The 11,312-nt window shown below is 37.4% G+C and overlaps 1 protein-coding gene across 2 annotated transcripts in view; it reads left to right on the forward strand.

The window, feature by feature from the left end:
* Positions 1–9,413, forward strand: part of LOC109541216 (centaurin-gamma-1A) — a 31,993-nt gene extending 22,580 nt beyond the window's left edge. For both annotated transcript variants that reach the window (XM_019910015.2, XM_019910014.2), the window contains exons 10-16: positions 155–373; positions 2,374–2,610; positions 3,544–3,661; positions 5,509–5,623; positions 5,687–5,929; positions 6,877–7,053; positions 7,110–9,413. In XM_019910015.2, the coding sequence (XP_019765574.2) occupies positions 155–373; positions 2,374–2,610; positions 3,544–3,661; positions 5,509–5,623; positions 5,687–5,929; positions 6,877–7,053; positions 7,110–7,202 (1,202 nt within the window). In that variant the 3' untranslated portion in view covers positions 7,203–9,413. The remainder of the gene's footprint in view (positions 1–154; positions 374–2,373; positions 2,611–3,543; positions 3,662–5,508; positions 5,624–5,686; positions 5,930–6,876; positions 7,054–7,109) is intronic.
* Positions 9,414–11,312: the final 1,899 nt, after the last annotated feature.

Here is an 11,312-nt window from a genome sequence, read left to right on the forward strand (position 1 = left end):
TTTTATAGTTTCTGAAATTACCTGCAGTTCCAATAGCCTAAACGGTTCTATAAATGGGAATTGCTTCTGGAGCTTTTTTTTGGGTGGGTTAGAAACCCAAAATTTATGAAACTCATAACTTTAACGCACCGATAAGGAAATATTCATGTTTCAGATAAAGATAAACGGCCCACGGAAAGGGTGCTAATATCGGCGTTCGAAACGGTGAAAGATCCGAGCAGCAAATTCGCGCAACAGAGTGGAGACGAGGGGATGTCGTTGTCGAGCAGCAACTCGTTTCTCAATGGGGAAATTTGCAAGACTGAAACGCCCAACGTGAAGAAACGGCATCGGCGAGTGAAAAGCAGCGGAGTGAAGAACTCTGAATACGATGGTAAGCAAACTTGACTATTTTTTCGAGTTTTTCGTGTCCGAATCATATTCTTTTTATAGTTTTGCTGGGTTCATCTTTGTGGGGGGCGACTCCTGTTCTAAGGCGGTTTAAAGTTTTCCAATTATTCCGTTCAAAATAGGTACTTTATCCCATAAGTTATGTTTTTTCTAAATACAATATTTGGCTTTCAAATGGCCATTCCAACAATATACCGCGTGGTTTCTTTTATGTTGAAACGCTGAAATATTTCGGAAATTAACTTTTCTCAATTAATTTCTCGACAATTTGGAATTTCTCATGAAGCTCTTGATGACCTAAATAATTCTGCCTTTGTCCCTCAAATATTATGAGGCCCAAAAACTCCCAAAAAAGGGTTTTGAAAACAGGTTATTCTTGTAATTAGGCCTGGGTAACACTGTGTTGAGTTGCGCTATTGAGTTGTTGCCGCTCTCTGAGTTGATGAGTTTTAACTCATTGGTTAATGAGTTATAAGTCATTTATTAAAGCTTTGCGAGACCCGAGACTGGAATTTTCACATCTAAAAAATATAATTTTTGACTTTTTTCTGAGTAACGTTTTACTACTTTGTTCAAACAACTAAAAAAAAGTAATATAGATTGTCCCGCCAACAGCACCAAGACAACAGTTCAAAGAAAGTCGAACATGTTTTTTTGTAAAAGCGATCTCTTATTTTTTTGCATAAAAGATTCAGTTTGCCATTATTTTACAGTAAAACGTTATGAAAAACGCGGTTTTTGTGTTTAGAGACACTGTTGTTTAGAAATATTTACCTAAAAGTGAAGAAAACCCAGTTTCCAAGAGTTTTCCAAACAAATGATTCTAATCTTTCGCTTTTTCGGTTCGGAAAAATATTTTTTGGAAAAAGATCCAGAAATAATAATTAGGGTGTTGTCCATAATTCGAGTCAGTATTTTAAGTAAAACTAAAAAATAATTCGATTTTTGCCTTGAAAGAATTGCTTAATAGAAACGGTATTAAAACCGGAATGACCTGAAAATTTAAAGGAAGTTAAAATTTACAGGGGGATGGGCTATGAATTTTTCAAATATTTTTTTAAAAACTTGCTCTCTGGTCGTTTTCGGTTTTGGAGGAAACCTTAATGGTTTTCGGGGAAAAAACAATACGGATTTATTTCCGTTTTTGGCCCGAATTCGACGCTGAAAAAGTTTTTGTAAAATTTTTACAAAGCTATAAATTTATCTTGCAATTTTTTCGCGTAAAAGACCTCCAAATCGATAGTACTTTTAAGTGAAACTCTAGAAAGTAGAGTGTTTTTGAGTAGAAAGTAAAGGAAAAAGAATCAGTCAAAACTAAAAATCCACAGCTTTCTTGACAAACTCTACAGTCTTCAGAGGTATGGAAGTAACGAAATTTCCAAGTAATCTGTTATAAACTTTCGCTTATTCTGTTCGATTTTTAATAGAAAATTATTTGATTTTTGTTCCAAATTCGAAGCTGGAAAGGGATTTCAAAACTTTTTACAAAGAGACGAAGAATTTGAAATTTATTTCATAATTTTTCGCGGAAAATACCTTGAGATTGTTAGCATTTTTAAGTGAAACTTTAGAAAATTGAGCATTTAGAAGAAAGAGTAACTTGGCTAAAACTGGAAAATTCTGAAATTTTGAAGAAATTTTAGGAATATTATTAATAAATGGCCCTTGAAATAAATCTAAAAACAAGTTAAAAAAGTCATCAACATTTTCCTAACAACGGAACTGAGGTACTGCGCCGGTGCGTTGGGTTGGCGCACCAAGCCAGAGACAAGGGATAAATAAAATTATTTCTTGTCTCTGCACCAAGTCATCTGCGTAGCACCAGAGATTACTAATCTCAGGTAGTACTACGCCAACTCCCAATTTTTTACACCAACCCGATACTCTGCGTTGCTTCTTTTTTATGTAATCAAATGTATAGGGTGTCTCCAATAGTTTCAGTTTGCCAATTACCTTGCTTTTAAGGTAGTTTTTTGGTTCCAGACGCAGATGTGTACGAGTTCTACATAGTGTCGCTCGAAGGCAAGCAGTGGAATTTCGACGCTTCTTCCGTTGAGGAAAGAGACGAATGGGTGGCCGCCATCGAGCAGCAAATACTCAATTCCCTCCAACTCAACGAGTCCTCAAAGGCCAAGAGCAATCCCAACGAGTTGGCCTCAATACAAGCAATTAAAAGCAGGGTACCTGGCAATGGATTTTGTGTGGATTGTGATTCCCCAAGTAAGAAGTTTTCAATGTTTAAATCATGTTTTGAAAATAATCACTAGATCGGCTTCCATTTAAATAAAAAAAGTGCGGTTTTTTTTTCGTCTAAATTCCGGAATATGTAGATGTGAAACCAACTCGATTTGAAAGGTTCCTCTTCGGAGCTTTTGGACTTTCGATCGCAGGTATTAGATATAAAAAGTCCATAAAGGTGGTGAAACTACGGCCTGATTTAACTAGGAAAGTTTGCGTTTTGACAGCGTTCAAATGCTTCATTTCCAGTTAGGCCGATTTGGAAAAAAATCCTGCAAATGCGGAGATTTCGAGATTTTGAACTACGGGCGGATCTAACCGGAAAAGTTTGTTTCTTCAATTCAAACCTTCCGCACTCTTTACTTGCTAATGAGCCCAATCAACCCCCATCATCAGCTGATTTTGAAATTTAAAAAATACCAAGACATTGAAGTTTTTGAACTTTCGAACGCCGTTTTCACCGATTTAACCGGAAAGTTTGCGTTTTGAAAACCTTCAAAATTTTCACTTCGTAACAAAACTCATAACGAGTGTGGAAGGTGGTTTAAGAAAATAAACTTTTTCTTAAACCACCTTCCACACTCTTCACCTCGGAACGATTCTAATTAAAAGCCAATTGTGAAACCGAAATAAAGCTGATATTTCGAGCTTTTCAACGCAATTTTCGAATTTCGAAAGTTTTTGAAAACCCCGAAGCAGCCAGATATACCCCCTAAAAGTTCGGTGTTTGAAACCGCTCGAACTCTTCATTTGAAACGCAAACCTTTAATTAATGCTTTTGTGTTTAAGAAGCTGCTTATTAACTCTGAGAATCATGCCTGGACTCGAAGTTTCAGTGTCTAACAATCAAGCTTTTATTTATTGAGTTTGAGCCAATGACGCGAAAGTAAAGATATAAATATATTTTTTTTGCAGATCCCGACTGGGCTAGTTTAAATTTAGGCGTCCTAATGTGCATAGAATGTTCGGGGATTCATCGGAACTTGGGGTCGCACATTTCTAGGGTGCGTTCCTTGGACTTGGACGAGTGGCCGTAAGTAGGCTTTGTTATAAGCGATCATTTGCGGCAATTTAGAGCGCGGTTGAAGCGATTTGGTGCAACGTTTTGCCCGCCCGACTACCATCTGCAGAGGTAGATAAGTTCTATATGGTTGTTATTCTTTTTTGTTGGGTGTTTTTCGTTTTATTTTTATCGTTTTATTTTTAGACAGAATTTTCTCACGTCTTCTATTACAGATTGATTGAGAAAGAATGCTCTTATTGGTATATATTGTTAAAGAACAAAAGTTACAAAACGTAATCACTACGACACACTTGGCTGAAGTTCTAAGAGAAAAATTCCAATTAATTAAGAAAAGTTACCTTGACGTTTCGATAGCAACATCAATCTTCGTCCTAATATCGATATTCGGCCTGGGTAACACTGTGTTGAGTTGCGCTATTGAGTTGGTCCCGCTCTCTGAGTTAACGAGTTATAACTCATTTATTAAAGCTTTACGAGACCCGAGACTGAATTTTTCACATCTGAAGAAAAGGTCATTAAGATTGAATCACATCATTGAATGTTGATTTTTTGCTGCTATTTAAGCGCGAGTCTAAAAATAAAAGTTTCTAACCAAAGACGCGCTCTCCGTAAAAAAATCGTAACTTCTAACCGGGGACAAGTGCGCACCTGAAGATTTTTCTTGCGCTAGTGAACGTTTGCATCCTAGAACTGAGAAATTTTCATGGAAATCGCACTGAATGTTGATTTTTTGTTGCTTAAACACGCGCCTAAAAAATGTTGTTTTAGAGCAAAAACGCGTTCTCCTTAAAAAATTCAGATTGATGATATAGCGGCGAATTTTCCAAATCATTTTTTTTTTACTTTTGCTTTCTGGTCCGTTTTGGTTTTGTAGGAAACCTTTATGGTTTTCGGGCAAAATCGGGAGGAACTTATTTTAGTTTCTGTCTCGAATTCGACGCTGAAAAAAGTGTTTTGTAAAATTTTTACCGAGCTATAAATTTATCTTGTAATTTTTCGCGTAAAATACATCCAGATCGTCAGTGTTTTTAAGTGAAACTCGATGAAATAGATCGTTTTTGAATAGAAAGTGATGGAAAAAAATGAAACTGAAAACTAAAAAACCACATTTTTAACAAACTCTACAGTCTTCAGAGGTATGGAGGTGACGAAATTTCCAAGTAATCTGCTATAAACTTTCGCTTATTCTGTTCGTGTTTTGATAGAAAATTATTTGATTTTTGTTCCAAATTCCAAGCTGGACAGGGATTGCAAAACTTTTTACAAAACCGACGAAGGATTCGAAATTGGTTTCATAATTTTTCGCGGAAAATACCTTAAGATTGCCAGCATTATTAAGTGAAACTTTAGAAAATTTGCATAAAGCATTGAGGAGAAGAGTAACTTGGCTAAAACTGGAAATTTAAACAATATTATTGATAAATGGCCCTTAAAATAAATCTAAAAACAAGTAAAAAAAGTCATCAACATTTTCCCAGCAACGGAACTGAGTGACTGCGCCGGTGTGTTTGGTTAGCGCACCAAACCAGGTGCGTACCGCTGCGCCAACTCCTAAAAATTCACTGAGTTACCCAGTCTTAATCGATTTCCTATCAACAATTGCTTGGAAAATACAGAATTTAGAATTAATTTTTAAGACCCTCTAGGATCTAGCTGGATAGTTCCGATACGGACTTTTTATCTTAAAAATTCCTGAAGACTGGCCCTGTAATATAGTGCGCTGAGCGAGAAGAGCCAGCAAGCTTTTATTGAACGAGAAACCCATCAAAACTCTGAAGATGCCCGCCATAATTACTGGCGAAACTTTACGAGCAAATTCGGTAAATCCCCTCAATTAATGACAGCGATTTTTCCAGGCCGGGCAATCAAAGCGTGATGTTGACGATAGGAAACACGTTGGCGAACTCGGTGTGGGAATCTCAGGTGCACAACCGAACCAAACCCACCCCCACGTCTAGTCGAGAGGAAAAGGTAAAACGGTGTGATTGTTTCGGACTCATTTTTGCCACGTGCGAGATGTTTTTTTCTCCGCAGGAACGATGGATACGAGCCAAATACGAGCACAAAGAGTTCCTACCAGCGCCCAACAATACGATGCCTTTAGGGCAGCAACTGATCGACTCGGTGTGCGCCTCGAACGTTAAAAGCATCGTGCATGTGTTGGCCTTAGCCAATACGCAACAAGTCAATACAACGGTGGGCCCCCGCGACTTGAGAACGCCCCTGCACTTGGCTTGCGCTATGGGAAATCTGTCCATTGCCCAGCTACTCATTTGGGTAAGTTCCTACTTCCATCTGCTAGCTTTTCTGGTTTAGCCAAAATTATTTTTTACGCACTGCATTCAAGCGGTTTTTGTCTTGAAGACTGAATTAAGTTTGACAATTTCTTCAAAAAAGTCTGAAGGCGACACAAAACTGAAACTTCTTCAGTAGATAAACGCGTCATTTGTCTTCTTTATGCAATTTTTCATTAGTTGCTGTCGTCTGTGGTTTCGTTTGAGTGAATTTTCTGGGCCACATTTGCAAGAAAGTCGAGGAAAGCTTTGAATCGAGTGAAAAAAATATCTAAAAATCCGTTCTGATGGCACAAAATCGGAAAGTATGAAATACATAGAAGCGATTCTAGTAGTCCTAATGTAACCTTTCTCTAGCTGTTGGCTTTTTTGGTTTAGCCAAAATTATTTTTTGCGCACAGCTTTATTCAAGTGGTTTTTGTCTTGAAGACTGAATTAAGTCTGACAATTTCTTTAAAAATGCCTGAAGGTGACACAAAACTGAAACTTCTACAGTAGATAAACGCGTCATTTGTCTTCTTTATGCAATTTTTCATTAGTTGCTATCGTGTTTGGTTTCGTTTGAGTGAATTTTTTGAGCCACATTTGTAAGAAAATCGAAGAAAGCTTTCCATGGATTGAAAAAAATCTCCAAAAATACTTTCTGATGGCACAAAATCTGAAAGTATATAATACATAGAAGCGATTCTAGCAGTCCTAATGCAACCTTCCTCTAACTGCTAGCTTTTTTGGTTTAGCCAAAATTATTTTTTACGCACAGCTGCATTCAAGCGTGTTGGGCTTGAAGACCGAATTAGTTTGACAATTTCTTCAAAAGTGTCTCCTGCCTTCTTCGGGTAGTTTTCCATTAGCTGCTATAAATATTTTTTTAATCGAAAGCAGAGTTTCGATCTTAAGCGTTTTATTTTTGAGTCTTTTTTTTTCTCTTAGCATCATGCCGATGTGAAAGCGGTGGATCAGGATGGCAGGACCTGTCTGGCTTATGCTAGAGCTGCCGCCAGCAAAGCAGCAGCTAAGTGTTCAGCGTCAAAAAGCATCAATCTGGATGCTTCAGCGACAAACAGCAAACACCTGGTGGAGTTGCTGCTTGGCTACGGATGTCCAGAGGTAAGTTGAACTGTCCACCTTGGAAGTTGAATGTAAATTTACAGTTTTTTCTAAAGATGGCAACGGTCGCGATTAGTGGCACCATCCCAAGGCGACGAGGAAGCCAAACTCAGCAGCAATACGAAAAGCTTCCATCGAGTATTATTTAGCAATTAGAGCCATTCAATTTCGATCCGTGTTAAATCGGAATCACCGGCTAAAGTGGCTGTTCGGAATCAATCGAGCCACTACTTGTGACTGAGTAGATTTAAACCGTGTATTTGGATGTTTTGGGCCGTTGAATTGTAACAAGTTGTCTGAATATGCATCATGTACAATCAGTCAAGACTATGATTATTATTCTATGTTAATACTCATCGATAATCGTTGTTGTTATGGCACTTTTATACTTAAACAAGGGCTCGCTCGGTTTCGTTGCACTTGCCACTCGAAAGTGCTACGGAACTGGAATGCGGTCCAGACAAAATGCACTTTTCACCCGATGTGTGTTGCATCTTCTAGTGGCATTAAATGTGATTTTACGGATTTTTTTGCGCCCAATCAACATTGTATTTATTTATTTGGCTGCTGGTCAACTATCTCTGTCCATTCACATTCAGTTGTTTGTATACGGGCTGTCTCATAAGTAACGGTAAAAAAATTTAATCGGGTGGATTTCCGCGGTCAAAAACATGTGAGTTAGGACAACTTACCGTAGAAGAAAAGTCAACGGAAACAGGAATACAACTCACCTGGAAGTTTTTTCTTTGGGGCGTCATTTGGAAACCTAATGGGTTTGTGAATGCAGTTTCTATTGAACTAGCCGAATTGAAAAATTTGTAGGACGTAACTATCAATACATTGGTACTCTCTGTATAGATTGTTGATAATAATAATTATTAGGTATTTGTCTTATTACAATATGAACCTCAAATCTAAGGTGCTGTGCTGACCTCGACTCATGAAATTTTGGGAAAAAACCAAACATTTCACGTACCAGTTGTTTGACTGCTTTCGGCCTAAGGAGCTTCCCAATTATGCAAATTTACGGTTTTTGGGACATTTCGAAAGATTTTCTTTCAAAACCTTTACCTCCAGTAATACCTATGAAATATTGGACAAAACCCAACATTTTTACATGCTAGTTTGTTGCCTGCTTTCGGTCTAAGGAGCTTCCCAATTATGAAAGATCACGGGTTTTTAAGCATTTGGAGAGATTTTAGTTTTTTCCTAAACATCGACCTCAACTGATGAAATTTGGGGAAACACAAAAATTTCACAAGCGAGCTTTTTAACTGCTTTTGACCTAATGAGCTTCCCAATTATGCAAATTTTCGATTCTTGGGGCATTTGGAGAGATTTAATTTGTTTTACAAAACATCGACCTCCACTAAAGAAATTTTGGGCAAAAAACCAAAAATTTCACATACGAGTTTTTTAATCCTATTGACTTAAAGAGCTTCTTAGTTATGAAAATTCACGGTTTTTGAGGCGTTTGGAGAGATTTTTTTTTCCTAAACATCGACCTCAACTGATTGACTGAAATTTTAGATTAAAAAGCAAACATTTCACGTGCGATCTTTTTAACTGATTTTGACCTGAGGAGCAAATGGGAGCTTTCTAATTCTAATTATTTATGGTTCTTGGGGCATTTGGAGAGATTTAATTTATTTTACAAAACGATCTCCATTCATGAAAATTTGGGCAAAAATACAAAAATTTCAGATAATTATAAAACTTTATTTAACGAAACCGTTTTTAAAAAGCTTTATTTAATTTTAACAGCGAATAAGCTTACTACTTAATTCCACAAGGTGGTTACAAAGAATGAATGAATTATGTATAACAACCAAATGAAGTAAACGCAACTGCTGACACGTCAAATGCTGATGCCTGGTGTCTTCTTGGTATTCTGCTGATGCCTGGTGTCTTCTCGGTACTCTGGTTGCAGAGTCAGTTGTTATGGCTATGTAACTAGATGCGAGTTTTTTTACTGCTTTCGACTTAGGAGCTTTCCATTGCATGTTTATTTATTTATTTTATTGCCTGTTGACAATGACGCAGTGAATGGACAAATAGACAAAAATAAAACAAGAATAGACAGTTGAAAAAGCGCACTTTTCACAACTATTTTCAATCCTGGAAAAAGTCAGATATTTCCGCTTCCTTAGACTTTTCTTCTGATGCACGTTGTGATGAATCTCATCATTTTACCGCAGAAATCTGCCACTAAATATTTTACCATTACTTTAAAGGGACACCCTGTATAATTTCGCCAAAGATGTTCTATGTATGTATTATTGTTTTGTGTAAATACTCGCCAAATTTGTGTACAGAAATTTATATATGTTGTTCTCCTCGAAGTAAAATGCAGTACAAAATACCATCTTTCCATTGCTTGACCCAGTCATTTCCCAAAGTTTTCCCTATTGAAGGAAGAAACCATGGCAGTCCAGACATGTGGTCTGCTAGTGGCAACTTTCTCAAGTTCAGTTCGGCTTATCAGCGTTTATGTAATTAATTTGATATTTGTTTTCTTGGCCAGTTCGTTCGATTCAAGCCAGACAAGCAGAGAGGAGGCCGCCTGGAATGTTAATCGCTCACGTGATTAACGTTAATGGGATGATTTCATTTGCAGATCAATAGTTCAGATCGGTGTTTACAATTGACGATAAAGACAAATACTGAATCTGAAGTGGTGAAGGACTTGAAGTGAATAGTGACATTCGAAACAAACTAACATGGAAACAATTGATGGCAGATAACTTTAGGAAGTTGCGCAATCTAAGATTAAGCCACTTGAAGCTATATGCTGCCAACGCATCAAAAAAAGCTCCTCCAATTTAGCCATCTGACTAGTTTCATCAATGCATTTTATTGGGCAACTGTAGAAGAAGACGAAGAGGAAAAATGCCTGCTGCAGGTCCCACCATGATGACCCACACCAGGCCCGTAACTGGGGCTGGAAGAAACGCCGTTCAGAGAGTTTGCTGGGAAAGTGGAGCCAACAACCAGCAGAAGCTGGTAAAGCTGTCCAAGGCCTACCACTTTCTCAGAAACCATTCTGATCCCGCTCAGAAGCGCCCAGTTAAGGTCGTGTAGATGTGAAACTAAATTTACTATTTCGTCATATGCAACGACTTCCTACTAGGAGCAACAGTGCAAAGTCCCACCCACTATCAAACCACTTGCGTCTGTTGGGTGATTGATAAACCTCCAAGTTGAACCCAAACAAACGCGCATCACAGCCGGATTTTTGCACATTTCCAAGTCCAACTGAAGATTGCAAATTGCACAAGGAACTATTTTTTTTTATTGCAATGTTGCCATTTGTATGCAAATGAAAGTATCTGTTTGGTATCGATTTGCAACCTTTTTCGATATTTCTTTGTACAGAGTGTCCCGTAAGCACATGATCAAAAGGGTACTGCGATATTCTTTGGATCAAAGGAAGGCGATCTGACTTAACTTTTATTAACAAAAAATGTCTGGCTCCTCTGCTATTGGCCAAAGTTCTACCAAAAAAAATTTTTTTTTAAATAGCGGGAGAATGGTACGATGTATTTTGGTGAAACTCGCTGTGAGTTTGTTCTTATGTAAGACTCATATATTTTGATGAAGCAATCGAGTTCAGCCGTTTTGGACAAGTGGTGAATTCTTCAGTTTCGTGGTACAAAAACTACAAGAACTTTTTATTTGGAGGATGGAATCAACTAATTTTTTTTGGTTGATGCACTAATTGTTTATATACAATTTTGTGCTCTTCGTAAAATCTTGGAGCATTCATAGTTTTTGCGCAAAAAAATATGTCGGTTTTCTCGCCACTTAACAATGTTAGACATTAACTGCAAATATGCACCGCGTAAACGCTTACGCTTTCACGCAAGTTGTCCTTGCAAAACCGTAATACTTTGACCATCTCGGTCACTTCTTCATTAGAAAAGGTCTTTTATATCAAAAGGTAATTTATGTCTTGCATCTCGATATTTGCAGTTAATGTCTAACATTGTTAAGTGGCAAGGAAACAGAAATATTTTTTTTAGCAAAAACTAGGAATGCTACAAGATTTTACAAGGAGCACAAAATTATGAATAAAGGATTAGTGCATCAACCAAAAAAAATGGCTTGGTTTCATCCACCAATTAAAAATGTCTGGTAGTTTTTGTACCACGACACTCAAGAATTCACCACTTGTCCAAAGCGGATGAACACGATTGTTTCATCAAAATATGAGTCTTACATAAGAACAAATTCACAGCGAGTTTCACTAAAATACATCG

Source organism: Dendroctonus ponderosae, unplaced genomic scaffold, assembly GCF_020466585.1.
Source record: "Dendroctonus ponderosae isolate FM_Combo_2020 unplaced genomic scaffold, Dpon_F_20191213v2 Dpon_F_20191213_1, whole genome shotgun sequence".
Lineage (NCBI taxonomy): Eukaryota > Metazoa > Arthropoda > Insecta > Coleoptera > Curculionidae > Dendroctonus > Dendroctonus ponderosae.